Source organism: Cololabis saira, chromosome 18 (assembly GCF_033807715.1).
Source record: "Cololabis saira isolate AMF1-May2022 chromosome 18, fColSai1.1, whole genome shotgun sequence".
Taxonomy (NCBI): Eukaryota; Metazoa; Chordata; class Actinopteri; order Beloniformes; family Belonidae; genus Cololabis; species Cololabis saira.
In genome coordinates this window covers 7,484,283-7,499,372 of record NC_084604.1, presented here as the reverse complement: position 1 = coordinate 7,499,372, position 15,090 = coordinate 7,484,283, and the positions used below count along the sequence as shown (strand labels likewise).

At 39.6% G+C, this 15,090-nt stretch overlaps 1 protein-coding gene across 1 annotated transcript; it reads left to right on the top strand.

Moving 5' to 3' along the window:
• Positions 1–1,709: 1,709 nt before the first annotated feature.
• pcare2 (photoreceptor cilium actin regulator 2) lies at positions 1,710–6,672 on the top strand. The gene is made up of 2 exons (XM_061707223.1): positions 1,710–4,526; positions 6,017–6,672. Exon 1 carries the CDS (start codon positions 1,933–1,935, stop codon positions 4,504–4,506), a length of 2,574 nt encoding a protein of 857 aa, XP_061563207.1. The 5' UTR covers positions 1,710–1,932; the 3' UTR covers positions 4,507–4,526; positions 6,017–6,672.
• The last annotated feature ends 8,418 nt before the right edge of the window (positions 6,673–15,090 follow it).

Genomic DNA, 15,090 nt, shown 5'->3' with positions numbered 1-15,090 from the left:
TGAGCACTTTGAGGAGTGCAGTCTCTGTGCTATGGCCCGTTCTAAAGCCAGACTGGAATTTTTCAAATAGGCCATTTCCGGTCATAAATGAGATCACCTGTTCTGCAACAATTTTTTCTAAAACCTTGGCCAGGAATGGAAGTTTGGAAATGGGACGAAAGTTGTTCAGGATGGTGGGGTCTAATGAGGGTTTTTTGAGCAGTGGTTGTACTAATGCAATCTTGAAGTGGTCTGGGACTATGCCTGATGAGAGGGAGGAGTTGATTATGGTTAAAATAGAAGGACAGACTAAGTGCAGGACTTCTTTAAGGAAGCGGGTGGGGATGATATCGAGAGGACAGGATGTGGGCTTCATGTTGGAGATGATTTTGCCAAGATGTTCTATTGAGACAGGGTGAAACAAATTTAAAGAGCACAACAGATTAATAGGTGGTTCGAGTGTTACAAGAGGCAGTGGGGTGATTTGATTTCTTATTACACTGATTTTGTTAAAAAAGAAAGATAAAAATTCCTCGCATGTCTCCGTAGACGGCTCAATCACAGTGGGCGGGGCATCTGTAGCACGGCTGATAATATTAAAAAGCACTCTGGTATTATGCTGGTTTTTCTCAATAATATCGCCAAAATAGTTTGCTCGAGCATTTTTAATTTTCAAATTAAAATCTTTCATTAAGACTTTTAGTCTGTCAAAGTGGACAGTTAATCGTGTGGCCTTCCATTTCCGTTCAGCTTGACGGCAGATTCTCTTTAATGAGCGAATTTCCTCATTTATCCAGGGTTGAGAGGTATTTTTAGGCTTTTTGGTTTTAAAAGGTGCAACTCTGTCTAGGAAATGACATAAGGGATGGAAAGGGGGGATGATTTTGGCCGTTTTTATTTCAGGGGGGATGCCATCGTTGTTTGGAGTTGACTCTGACATGCTGCCACTTGGTGTTGAATCATGGTATTTCTGCAAACTCACAAAATAGGTGATCCCCCTTCTAACCTGCCCTGTAGGTCCAGGGTTCAATAGTGATCGAGACCCCCGTCACGCCTCTGATGCAACGCTTGTCTCTGAACAATGAGAAGACCTACCAAAGAAGTGATAACAAGGGCATTGTTTTACTGCCTTAAGACACAGTCACTGGTCATGACATGGAAACCATTGTTTCAGACCGTACGTCATCTAAAATGTTAAAAGAAGCTATCATTCAGAGAAAACATAAAGTAAGCTATTACCTTACCTGGAAAGAAATTACATTGAGCAAAGAGAACCAAACTGTCACTATAATTAGCAAAACATGGTTCCAATGTTTTTTTTTTCTCTTTTTGTTGACAGTATTGAAAAATATTGTTGCAGATATTGGTCATAGCCCATGTTTTTGTATGTGTGTGAGTGTGCACGTGTGCTTGCTCGCATTCATAGGAAAACTTAAGATGGTTTTGACAAGACGACAAGAAAACCTTGTTTTTTTCTTTGTACAGTGAGAACATCTCAGCACTTCCTTTCCTTAAAACATATTGTTAGCTGTCAGATAAACAAGCAGCTGCAGTGGACCAGGCTGCAGGCACCACCTGACTAACTCGGCTCTGATTAACCTGATGAGCTTATAGTCTTAGATACAAATGCCCATGTGTGTAGGTGTTGGTGAGCATGCGCGTGTTTGTTTGTTAATGCACTTAAGGTTTCCATCTGTGCACCCCCCCACAATCCGTCTTATCTTCTGTACTCCTTTGCAAACACAGGTAGTCATTTCACTCATCACGCACTGCGGACCACAGACGTTGAGGCAGAGGATACTGGATTAAATATAAAAAGCCCATATTGAAGGTTTTCAAAGGATGTCTTTGTAAGATAAGCTCATGTTGCGTTACACTTTGGCTTTTAATTTTTCTCCTTACTCTTTTTTTCTTCGAAGATAGACTTTGAACCAAATACGCATCGATTGAAGAATGGGGTGCTCTCCGTCAAAAGGAAGACTTTTCTCAAAAGGACCTCAGCATGCTCTGCTGGCCGATCCAACACCGAAGGCCTTGGATTGTAATCCTGTACAGGTGGAAGATAAATCTACAAAGAATGAAGAAAAAGAAGAGGAGGGTCCACTACTCACCAAAGAAAACCTTGCACAAGAGGCGGCTCGGCCTCAGCTAACCTCTACCACAACAATCTCCCCCAAAAAAGAGGATTTTAAAGAAACAGAGGTAAATCTAATGACCAAGGAAGTACTCTGTGATGATATGGAATCAGGTGAAATTAAGAAGATGGAGAAACCAAAGGAAGACAAAAGCAAGATAAGATCTACTGAAAAGCAGAGACAGTCTCCTGTGGTCCAAACAAAGATTGAGTTCCCACCACATATGTTGAGAGCTCACGAGGCTGCGTATAACTTTCTTAATCCAAACATCTCCAAATATGAAAGCCTTATGCATCTGTTTGACCAGGCTGCCCAGTCACAGTTGTCTTTCCAGCCCATGATGTCTGCTTTCCTGTACTGCTTTGAGGAGATCAACCAGGCCCTGGATGAGATGGCTGAAGAGGGGGAGCTGATGTTGAAGGAGCATGGGGACTACATGGCCCTGCCCCCTGGGAAGACCGGCCAAACTGTAGTACCATCTAAATATGGTACCAATACAGTAAATCCCATCGATCCAAGTCCGGATCTTTTACGACAACTACTCTATCAATCAGCGGAAAAAATGAGGCTAGTTGGAGGCTCAGTCAAAACACTGGGCGACAAGACACTTGAAGAGGCAGTGGACTATTTTTCTTCCTTCTCCAAAGTGCTGGTTGGAAGGTTGCAGGCCAAGCACGCAGCAGAGCTTAGGTTGACTCAAGTTCTCGTGCAGGTAGAGAGGGCAGCTATAAGGAAGTCTAATCCAGAGGATTTTGCACTGCACAGTGAAGACAGTGGTATCGGGGGAGAGAATGAGAGTTTGACGGGGTCTGAGAGGCACCGCCGCCACCGGGGAAGTGCCGGATCTGGAAGTTGTGGCTCTGGACTCAACATACGGGGTGTATATGATAATGTCACCTATAATTTAGCTGGCCTGGTGGGGCACAATGAAGATGATGAAGAGGAGGATGAGGATGACGAGCAGGATGAAGAAGAGTATGAAGATGGTGAAAATGACAGGCCTGAAAGGAAGAGGTCAAGCTCCTCTCCTCCTGATCCTAGTCAGGCTCTCCATCATATGCATCCAAACTCCATTCTGTATCAGAAGCTGAGTGCCCAACGCCTCATGACTGCAACCGAAACTAGAATGAGAACTTTGTCTGAAACCCAAGGAACAAAAGAGATGGCAAGGCCTCCCATTTTGCATAGAACATTACCAAGACGGCATTCTTTTAACATCGGTGCACATAAAAGTCCAGTGAGAGCAAGTCGGCCACCTGGCTTGTTACCAATGTTAGGAAGCCAAAAACCAAAGCGACACTGTGTCAGAAGGCTCATCAATACTTTTAGCCAAGGAGTTGATGGGAGGCCAGGACAGAGTCTTGCTAATATTCCACCTCATATAAAGAGGCCCAATAAAAGCCAGATTCTTTTACAATGTGGAGCAGTTAGTGGTAATGAAGGGGTTTCAGTCGTCAATGGCAACAATAATAATAACAGCTGGCCTGATGGCAGGGAGGACCTGGACGACGATAGTCTACCGCCGCCACCCCCTGAGGTTCTAATGGACTATTCCTTCCAGGGCGATGAAGATCAGCCAGAAAATGAGAAGTCGCAGGAAGAGACAGTTCGAATTCTCCCAGTGATAAATCGGAAGACTGGGAACTCCCAGCGACTAAAGATGTCCCTGCAGAATGTGGAAGTTCTGCCAAGCAAAGCCAACGTGAGGCCAAGCTCCATCCCTATCCCAACTGCCCAATGTGTTAGTCAGGAATCTGGCACAGATGATGAAAAGCTGCAACCAGAAACAGATACAGATCAAGAAACCGAGAAGGAGAAGTGCTTCTATCAACAGGCAAAAAAGATAATTAACCTGCGCAATGCAGTACAACCTTCTGATGAACAAAATCCTATTGAACCAAAGTGCACAGCACCTACAGCCCTTCCAGCTATAGTGGGACAGAGACGGGAAAGTAATGACCTGCGCGAGTCTGAGCTTTCCTCTGGCACTCTAGTGACAGCACCACCAGTCTCAAGAGTTCGGCTTCCACCATCATGCCCTTCGGTCCGCCACAGGTTTCCAAGTCCCCCTGTATTAAGACCACAGCCCACCTCTAGGCCCTCCTCTCGCCCCAACTCTCCAAGAAACATCGTACGTTCAACAGATAACAATGTTGAAGAGATAATTCCTTCAGTGTCTTTTCGAGATGCACGCTCAGTCTTTTGTCGGAATGAGATGCAAAACATCCAGCCTGGACCCTTCCCGCCTGGAAGTGCTGTGCTTCCAAGGAAATGGGGAGAGGGCAGTCGGGGGAGGCATCAGACGAGAGAGACGGACAGCCCAACCCGTCGCACCCAGTCAGAACAAAGGCCAAAATGTCAGTATGGCCCCAACTCCAGCCAAGGGCAGTGAGCCTGTCTTCAAAAATAAAGGTAAATATAGCGAAGTACATGTATAGGGAGTTGTTTTCTTCAATCCTTGTGGTCCAAGTCAACCTTTCTGTTCTTTGTAGATTCTTTATTGCTCGTTAAACAAAAGAGCCCTCCTTTCTGTATTATGATTCATTACTAGTGCAGTGACAATGCACTTGTAGTGCATCAAGTAAAGATGCGCTACAATTGCATGACACGTGCACTACACGTGCATATTTATTTGAATGTTGAGATCATTATTAAATCCTGCTGAAAATTCTGTATGAAATGCTCTTATGAAAACTTATGAAAATGCTGTATAATTATACAAAATATGGCTAACGTTGACAGGAAGGCTCATTAATTTGCATATAATCCACAGAGGGTTACATGGGAATCTGCACTTATCTTGGTCATGTTGTTGTCGTGAGGCAACGCTACACATCTTATGTAACCAGCCTAGAGTTGAGCGAGGAAACTAATTATCATGGAAAAAATAAATGGTGGACAAGGTAAACGGCTTGTTCCAGAACATTCTGGTCACCCGAAATCCAAATGCATAAAAAACAAAAGGCTATTTATTGTTTTAATAGACCTAAGGGTATTAATAAATGAATAACCATTTTGGGCCATGTGGGCCCATAGCTACAAAATGGCAACTGCCACTCAACTGATTAGCTATATATTATATAATTTCCATTTCAGGATTAATAAAGTATTGAAATTAAAGCATAATAAAGAATTACATTAAATGGAATTGAATTGAATTGCAGTTTGACATTTTGCAATACTAAAGCAGACTTTAAGTATTTATGAAAGGTCTTACAACATATCTCAAAGCAGTACTTTATTAGTTATGCTCCTGTAGTTGAGCAGAGACTAGATTGTTCCACTAATGTCAGTACAACTGGTCTATGGGATTGGGGATTAGAGAAACTGGCATGAAACCTTTGCTCTGCACCCTGTGTTTCGTGGTAATTTGGACGTAGCATGTCCATGAGAGCTGAAGACTGCGAGAGTCAGTAAAGATGTAAACAGCAATTTAGGAAAAGAGTTCAAATGATAGGTTCCATTGTGTTACAAGAGAAAATAATGCAATAATGTATCTTAGGAAAAGAGTTCAAATGATAGGTTCCATTGTGTTACAAAAGAAAATAATGCAATAATGTATCTTGTGCTTTTAACTTTAACTTTAGCTAAACTTGTATTCTTAGCACCATTGTAAAATGTATGGTGTGTAAACCTTCACTTCTGAGGAGATTAACATTGCCGTGCATTGAGTGTCTGCAGTGAAATATTATTTACAAAGTAGTCTCCAATTTAGACCTGTAGAGCTAACAAACCACCTTCTGCTTGCAGAATACTTAGAGTCCAAAAGTCTTAATCCAAATTGGATTAGCTTTCTACCCCACTTGCCGTGCATGCAGTGATGTGAGCTCCTCAACCTGCTACTCCACATAATCCACTCATGTACTAAAAGCCCTTTCCTTTCTCTTTTTGCTCTCCTGCAGGCCAGGCAGCCGTCTGAGGACAGAGTAAAACGCCCACATGGATTCAAGTCTCACAGAGATGCCAACCTAAAACCCAACCATCATTGGTTATGGTTTTGTTGTTTTTGTTGTTGTTATTTTGTCTGTTTTTTAATTAAAACATCACAAGGGAAAAGAATACAGAAGAGGATTATGGATGAATTGAGATATGACTTTAATCCCTTTCTTTTTCTTTTTATTATTTTGTAATAAAGCTTTTTTTAAATGTTTTTGGTATAGACTTTGGTATCCCTTTTCAAAGTCTTTGATATAACTGTTGTACTAAAGATAAATCACACAGATTTTTAGGGACCTGGGGATTTTTCTTGGGGTTTTCTCTCTGATAATATAGTAAAAATATTTTATTATGGTACATGTAAGTTATACTAACCACTGAATCTATTGTCTATCTTATATTTATTATTGAATGAGACGTGTACTAAACCAGCTACAAGATGATTTTACCTCCATTTACTGTTGAATCTAAAACACCTGGGGAAAAGGGTATTAAAGATGAAAGAATACGCTTGCATAATTGACTTAATAATCATAATCAACTTTGTATCTCTTTTTGTTGACTTGTTTTTTGTATGTATTTGACTTCTTGTTCAAGTCGAAGAGAAGAGCAGATTAAATTGTTCATATGTCAAGGTGTGTTCTGCTTGGATGGCTCAGTCACCACTGTTTATTGATGGGAAAAAACAAACATATTGTTGGTTAGTCCGACTGAGGCTGTAAATTCATTTATCCATTTTTTTACAACTGTCTGCATATATATTCAATTCAATTCAATTCAATTCAATTTTATTTATATAGCGTCTAATACAACAAAAGTTGTCTCTAGACGCTTTCCAGAGACCCATACCCAGAACATAAACCCCCGAGCAGTTATTACATGAAACAATGGCAGGTAAAAACTCCCCTAGTGGGAGAAAAACCTTAAGCCAAACAGTGGCAAGGAAAAACTCCCCTTTAGGAGGAAGAAACCTTGAGCAGGACCAGGCTCATAAAGGGGGGACCCTCCTGCTGAGGGCCAGACTGGTGGGTCAGGGATGGCAGCAGCACAGCAGGCAGGTGGAAGCAGCAACGGGATGACCGGGGGTGGGGACAGCAGGCAGGTGGAAGCATATATATTTATGGTTATTACCATAATTTTGTAAAACATTTATCTATGACAGTGGTTCCCAACCTTTTTTCCTTGGATCCCCCCTACTTGTGTCTAAGACCAGCCAGGCCCCCCGACCCGTACGTACTAGCACCAAAATAATCTTTAATTGAAAAAATTAACATTAATTATGTTTTTTTGATAAATTTCTCTTTGGTTTACTGTCTATACATATGACTTTGTTATTGTCTAATGTCACCAATGTATAAAATACGCACAAAAGGACATAAAAGGACATAAAAATATTTCTGAAAAATGTCTTTTAATATGAGACCAAAATTTTTAACATTTTTCCTTTAACAACCTGTTGGAGTAGATTAAATGTTGAGTAATGATATAATAATAAGGAATAAAATCATTTCCTGTGTTTGTCACAAGTGTATAAAAAACACAAAAAATATTCAAGACATTCATAAATTATTCCTAACAATGTCTTATGAATGACTCATTCGCAAATATAATTTTTACAATTGCATAATTTCAAAGCAGACAAAGTTTCGTGCCCCCCCAGAGATCTCTGGAGGCCCGGACCCCTGGTTGGGAGACACTGATTTATGATATATAAATACCAAAAAGGAGAGTTGAGGTCTCCGGGAAATAACTGGTTTAGAGTGGCGAGGTACGGCTGTGTGTCCCAGTTAAAGAACACGGAAATGGATTTCCAGGTAAGAGAATTTAGCTGTGGTCTGGTACAAACAAGAGAAAAGCTATTAATATAGCGAAATCAAATTACAATTAAATAGCATATAACGTACATGTTCCATTAATCATTAATGTATTAGCTAATCAAATAATATAGAAAATGACCAATTAGTATTAACACACCACCTCCAAAGAGGTTATAAACAATATAAATTAACATAGTAGCATAACTAGCTTGCTACATAACAGCATTTAACTGTAGCTTAAACAAAGTGTGAACAGATAAACATGCTAATATTCACCTTATAACGTCAACAAACTCACCTTTAGGCATGTACACACAGCAATAAACTCAAAACCTGGTGCTAAAAAATGTTTGGGGCGGCGCAATTGACCTTGGCATACCAAGGGGTGTACCGGTACACAGAAGTCACACTTAGGTACAAGCTTGGTACAATGGGGAAGAAAGAAAGGAAGACAATAATATTTTGGTCCTTTAATTTTGAAAATTTTAATCATCCAACAATGGATTATTGGTCATAAGTTTTAGTGAAGCAGTTCAGTCCTGCTGCAGTGGAAAAAGAAAACTGAACATAAAGTAGGGGTTTAACATTTCAACAAGTCCACTGTTGTTTTGTATTGGTTTTTTTTCTTCTTGGTTTGGGTTCAGTTTATGAAATTTACATTATTTGAAAAGATAGCGTTCCTTTCTTTCAGATATTTGATCAACAAATATTTTAAAAGCAAGTTTTATTTAATTTATTTAAAACAAACATAAAAATCTGGTTTGTGTAGTTCAGTTTGATTTTCTAAAAAAGACGGGGAATGAATTGTCCAATCACATTAGATTAAAAAACAACATCATACAAGTACATCACAATACTGATCGTGGATCCGTTGCTGATAACTGAGTTTCTGGGACGCACACGACTGCGTCCCTTTATGAATCTAATTCAAACCAACTAAAAGAGATCCTCAGGTCATGTGCTTATCAAATGTTGGAGAGCTTACGCTGGATTCTGTTTGACCGGCGCCCTGTACTTCTGGAAGTGAATAAAATAAAATAAATGTAGAACCAAATAAATGTTTAAACATTTACTTACGATTGACAGTCCCCTAAAGACTGAAATAACACCTTCTTTTAATAATTATTTGCATCTTACATGTTTTTTATTTTATTTTTATTTTTCATCTCTTGATTTGATGGGGCAGCGCCCTAGCGCCCCCTACTGACCAGCCGCCACTGCTTAAAACACAGGCGGATGGCTAAACAGGCAAAGAAAAGAGCACCATCTATCTGTATCTGCAGCCACATGGAGGGAAACTGAAAGTGCCCTCACTGCACGGCATCAGCACACAACAGGTGTGGAGTTCAGGGACCGTTGGGAAGGTCTGGTTAGGTCTGGTGAGTTCAGCAACGTAGGACAATTCGAACCACAATGGAAATATGAATAATACTATGAACTAGTAACAACAAAAACAGTGTGGGCATTCTAACATATACCGTTCATTTTAATCTTGCAGCAGATGTTAGTTTTTCGTGTGTGTGAATGTTGTGTGAGTGTGTCCTTCACCAGTTCTCTTCAATGGCCTGATCTAACATATTTTATTAAAGGGGACCTATTATGGCATCTAATACCTATTTTAAACCGGCCTTCAATGTCTTAAAAACAAGCTTTTGATTGTTTTTGCTAAATTAATTAGAAATTCAGTCTCTAAACCATGTCTTTATCTTCCCCGTTTCTAACTTCATTATCTATGCGGGAGTGGGCGGGGCTATGATAATGAGGCTCTGTGCTGATTGGCTACCTGACGCGATACACCGCCACGAAAAAATGGCGGAAGCTCCGGCCGGCGGAGTTAGTTGTGGGCGTGGTTTCACGCATCGCTCCTGTCGTTACGTAACGACGGGAGCAGAATCTGAACGGCTCGTAGAAGTCACATGACACTGGGCGGCTCATCCGGGCATCTGTACAGACACTGCAGAATTTGGTTACTTTCCTCCTTCTCTGAGTTGGCAGGCTGAGGGGAGACCACTTTATATATGTTAAAGCAAGAGAAAACCTGTTTTTCATAATAGATCCCCTTTAACATTTGAATTCCTGATTCAGACAGAGAGCACTAATATCACTGATGTGAAACATGAAAGGGGAGATGGATAGAAAGACAAGACAGTGATGAGTGCAGTGTGTGTAGTGTGGTGATTGCTGTAGTGTTTGTGTGGTGTGTATTAGTGGTAAATTGTGTTGCAGTAAAAAGGACTGACATGCTAACATAAGAGATACACATAACACATACACGCACATATTCATATTCACATTCATATATATATATATATATATATATACATATTACCCTCCACAAGGGCCATACCCCCACTGACAGGTCCCCGCCGCAGGCAAGATCGCCACACCGGACAACACCAACAAAAACATGCCCACTCTCTCTCATTCCCACCCCGGTTGGCCAAAGGAGCCCAAGACCCTGGTGCACACCTCCACATCCAGGAACCCCACCCCAGTCAGGCAGGGCCCTAACACACCCCCAGCTGCAAGCCAGACATTCAAGGGGACCAAAAGGAATGCCACCAGGCAGAGGGACGTGCCAGACCGCCACTGATCCAACCACCTTCGCGAAAGTGGCATGATAACAACAATACCTGGAAATGTGGACATTTTTAAACGTAGACTAAAAACTCATCTCTTTGGTCTGGCTTTTATGTAGCATCACATTTTATAGTTTTATTCTGTTTAACATTTTTTAAAGGTATTTGTTTTATTTATTTATCTATTTCATGTAATGTTTTTATTATTATATTTTATTGTTGTGGACTGATTATTTTTAGCCTTAATCCTTGAACTTTTATCATTATTTCATTTTAATTAACTATATTGTAGCTATGTCAGTGTGCATTGGTCTCCCAGTTTTTATTTTTTTTACACTTATTTTTCAGTCAAAATGTCAAAGCACTTTGTATTTCATGTACCTGGATGAAAGGTGCTATATAAATAAAATTTGATTGATTGATTGAATACCAACAACAACATTGATTGATTAGCCAAAGAAATGTGTTCATATAACAAGTTTTACCAGAAAGATAAATGTATGATGTTCCTTTATTTCCAGCTCATGAAGATCGTTTTCTTGGCAATAGTTAGGGTTATGAGGAAAAGTTTATTCTGAGGCTGTCATTTTAAAATGCTTCTGAACATCTTAGCCTGACTGAAATCAGACCAAATCAACCTTGTCAACACCCAGACTATGCAGTAAGAAGTCGAGCTGGGTTATTTTAACATGTGTATGTTCCAATGGACCCCCCCCCCCCCCCCACACACACACAGAGTTCCCACCCTGGCATTTTAAAAGGAAGTAGCAGATGTATATATATATATATATATATAAATATATATTATATTTTGTAGAATGTAAGCAAATGCAGACTGCAAGCAATTGCACAACCTGTAGTAAATGAAAAGGTCTACTTCCAGGAAAGTTTCTATTGTGCAATCGACTTTGCGTGCCATCACTTAATCCAATATGCCCCCACAGCAGAAGCGGGTCACAGTAGTCATGCGATTAGTTTCCGCTCGTGCTGTAGCATAGTGGCAGTTTACAGTAATTCTATTCAATTCAAAATACTGTAGGAGTTTGGGAACAAATGAGCTGAAGAAAGCTTTTTGTGGACGAAGGAAAAACTTGTGTTTTTTATTTCATTCTCTCATTCCAACAGCCGTTAACAAACACTTACAGAACACTTCCTGAAAAGTCATCACCGCTAAGGAACATGGGTAATGTGGTCACACAGCATTGTTAATAACGGCTAGATCCTTGTGAATTCTAACCCACTGAGACTACACATTGTCCTGCAGTCCATTGATTTGTTCATATGAACCTATATGGTGTGTGGTACCGGTGCACAAAGTCCCCCCCTCTCCGGTGAACATCCAGGGAACGGACATAGAGATAGTGGACTCTTACAAGTACCTGGGTGTTCACCTGAACAAAAAACTGGACTGGACTGTAAACACTCAGGCACTTTAGAAGAAAGGCCAAAGCAGACTCCACCATCTGTGCAGACTGAGGTCCTTCGGAGTGAGGGACGGCCTCCTGAAGACCTTCTATGACTCTGTGGTGGCGTCGGCCATCTTTTATGGGGTGGTCTGCTGGAGCAGCAGCATCACTGCAGCGGAGAGGAGGAGACTGGAGGAAAGTCGGCTCTGTCCTGGGCTGCAGTCTCCATCCTGTGGAAGTGGTGGGGGAGAGGAGGATGATGGCTAAGCTGTCCTCCATCATGGACAATGTCTCCCACCCCCTTCATGAGACTGTCAGAACCCTGGAGAGCTCCATCAGTGACCGGCTTCATCACCCACGATGCACCACCGAGAGGCATCGCAGGTCCTTCCTCCCCGCTGCCATCAGACTCCACAACCAGGCTGATCACCGTAGTTAACGGATAATAACATGTGCAATAACGTATAACATGTGCAATATCTGTCTACCTCACACACATCCTACCTGCTTTTCTTGAACTCTTGCACTAAGAGGGTCCAATGATCGTTTTTATAATATTTGGAATCCATTAATAAAATATTTGGAAAAGCTCAAGACACTTCCTGAGGATCCCTGAGGGTAAAGCATGGAGATCTGATGGCCAAGACCTACAGAAGTAAAGCACATAAATCGTGTTAGCCTTCTTTTCTTTTCTTTCTTCTCTGTATGGTAGGAATATGTGTACATATATGCATATACATTTGTTATGGCTGTTTTGTTATTCTTTAAGGGTAGTACTTTTATTTGTCACTATAACTATTATTTTTGTATCCCCTTTGTCGGTGTAAGATGTATATGTGTGTATAAATAACTCACAAATGTTTTATTGCAGATTGACTATATGGGAAGACGCACAAAGGTGTGTGTGGGGGGGGGGTTGGAAATGTAAAAAAGAGGGGGGAAACAATCTGGTTAAGCCAAGTATGTAACTCTGTTTTGTATTTAATTAAAAGAGATTTGAAAAAAAAATAATAATAATTCAGCTAAATAAAATGATATGATGAACATCTCCCTCATCACGGATAGAAATGCTTTGCCCACCGTTTTAGAGATTATGTGATTTTATTTAAAGTAATTTAAATTAAGCTGCAAGCCCCCCACTTGGCTCCATGTACAGTATGTGTGTGCGTGCATCCGTGCGTAGTTTTGTATTTTTCCATTAGTTTTAGTTTGTTATTATAATACGGGGTATTTGTTGTGGGTAAGGTTTAAGAAGTTCAGAGCAGGTATTACATTGTAATGTAACAAAGTAACAAATGTAACAAAGTTATTGTCGGAAAGTCGTGTTCTAAATGCCGTGTTTTAAATGTGTTCACATTTAAAAGTCCCCCGTTTTGTTTTTTTTTGTTTTTTAACATTTGCAAAAAGTACAATGATTACATATCTTCATATATCTTCACATTATGCAATGTCAAGTTGAACTATAACATATAAAGAGTATAAATCAAATAAAATACAAAACAAAAAGCACAGCACATTATAACCAGCCAGGGGGGATGAAATTATAACAAAAAGCCAAAACATTTACATACATTTATGGTTTTGATTGCTTTTGAATTTGTAGAAAACTTAATAGAGTCCAGATGCTGATTAAATTCACAATGAAAAGTAAAAAAAGAGTTTTTTCGTGTAAGAATTTGGATTTGTGGATGTGGAATTTTGCAAAGATAATCAACAAATGAATAATAAATGTTTCTTTTGGCTTTGTTCTAATCGTTACATGGTCAAAAACACCAAACAACACATCATTCCAAAATAATTAAATTAAATTAAACAAAAAGTTTGAACAATGGCGCACAGCCAGAATAAGTGAGTCATTGTTTCTGAATTTGCAGAACAAAAAGTACATTTTGAATCTTTTTACAATGTGATCATTTGTAGGATAGAATTTATGAATTAACTTAAATGAAATTTCTTTAACTTTGTTTGTCACCAGGTATTGGTTGGGTGAGAGCCAGACCTTCTTCCAGTTGATATTTTCTACATATTTATTCCAATATGGGATCACGTATGGAACTGCAGAGATATCCCTTTTAAATAAAGTTCTAATTGTTTTATTATTCTTATTATGGTTGCAGCATAGGCAAATTTTGCCAACTGTCGTATCAATCAAAGGTAGCAAGGCTAATTGTCGGGTTTTCATTCTAATTTGAGACTTAAATAACATGCACACTCCAGATGGGATTGCTCCAAAAAGGTTTGAATAGTCTCCAGGTGATATAGGGATATTATATTCTTCTAAGAAGTAATTGTAAGAATAGAGACAACCAACCCTGTCAAACAATTGAGTGACAAATATTATGTTATTTTTAAACCAATGTTCAATAAAAAGGGATTTGTGTTTAAAGAGTAGATCCTTGTTGTTCCATATAATATATTTATGGGGAGAGAAGTTGTGTTTGAAGATGATCGTGATTGTTGGGATTTTGTCAATATTGTAGTTGCATGCCAAGAAAAAATTCAGTCCACCCAATTTTGACAGAATATTAGAGGGTATGAAATTCCATATGGAGTGGGGATTTTTATATAAATTTTTAAGCCAATTTAACTTGAATGTACGGAAGAGTATTAGGGCCATGCAGGACAAAAAATATTTGAGAGGGGAAGATTTGTTTTTATTGTGCACTTCGATAAAAAAGTCGAAATGTCGAGAAAAAAGTCGAAATGTCAAGATTAATGTTGAAATACAGTTTTGAGAAAAAAGTTGAAATTTCGCCTTTTTTCTCAAGTCAAAATTTCGCCTTTTTTCTCAACATTTCAACTTTATTCACGAAATTTTGACCTGTTTCTCAACATTTCGACTTTTTTCTCGACATTTCGACTTTTTTCTTGAAGTGCATAATGAAAACAAAATCTTCCTCCTCTCCAATATTATTTTTATTTTTCTCCTGCCTGGCCCTAATGCTCTTGCAGAAATCAAGAAAATGTAGTCCTCCAGATATTCATTTAGTAGAACAGATTTCTTTACATGGTGAGTTCTATTTTTCCAAACAAAGTTGAGAAGCAGCCTGTCTATCTCTGTAATGAGTTTCTTGTCTATTATATGTTTGTTATTATATGTTATATGTCTATTATTATGTAGAGATAGAGAAGCATATGTAAGGCGTGATATGCAGGCCTTTTACCGACCGCACCGTCTCTCCCTGATCACGTGACCCGGGACGCCGTCGACGTCACGGTGTTACGCTGCGGAGCGGGG

Coding starts and splice junctions, on each gene's coding strand:
- pcare2 (XM_061707223.1), top strand. CDS start 1,933: ATGGGGTGCTCTCCGTCAAAAGGAAGACTTTTCTCAAAAGGACCTCAG.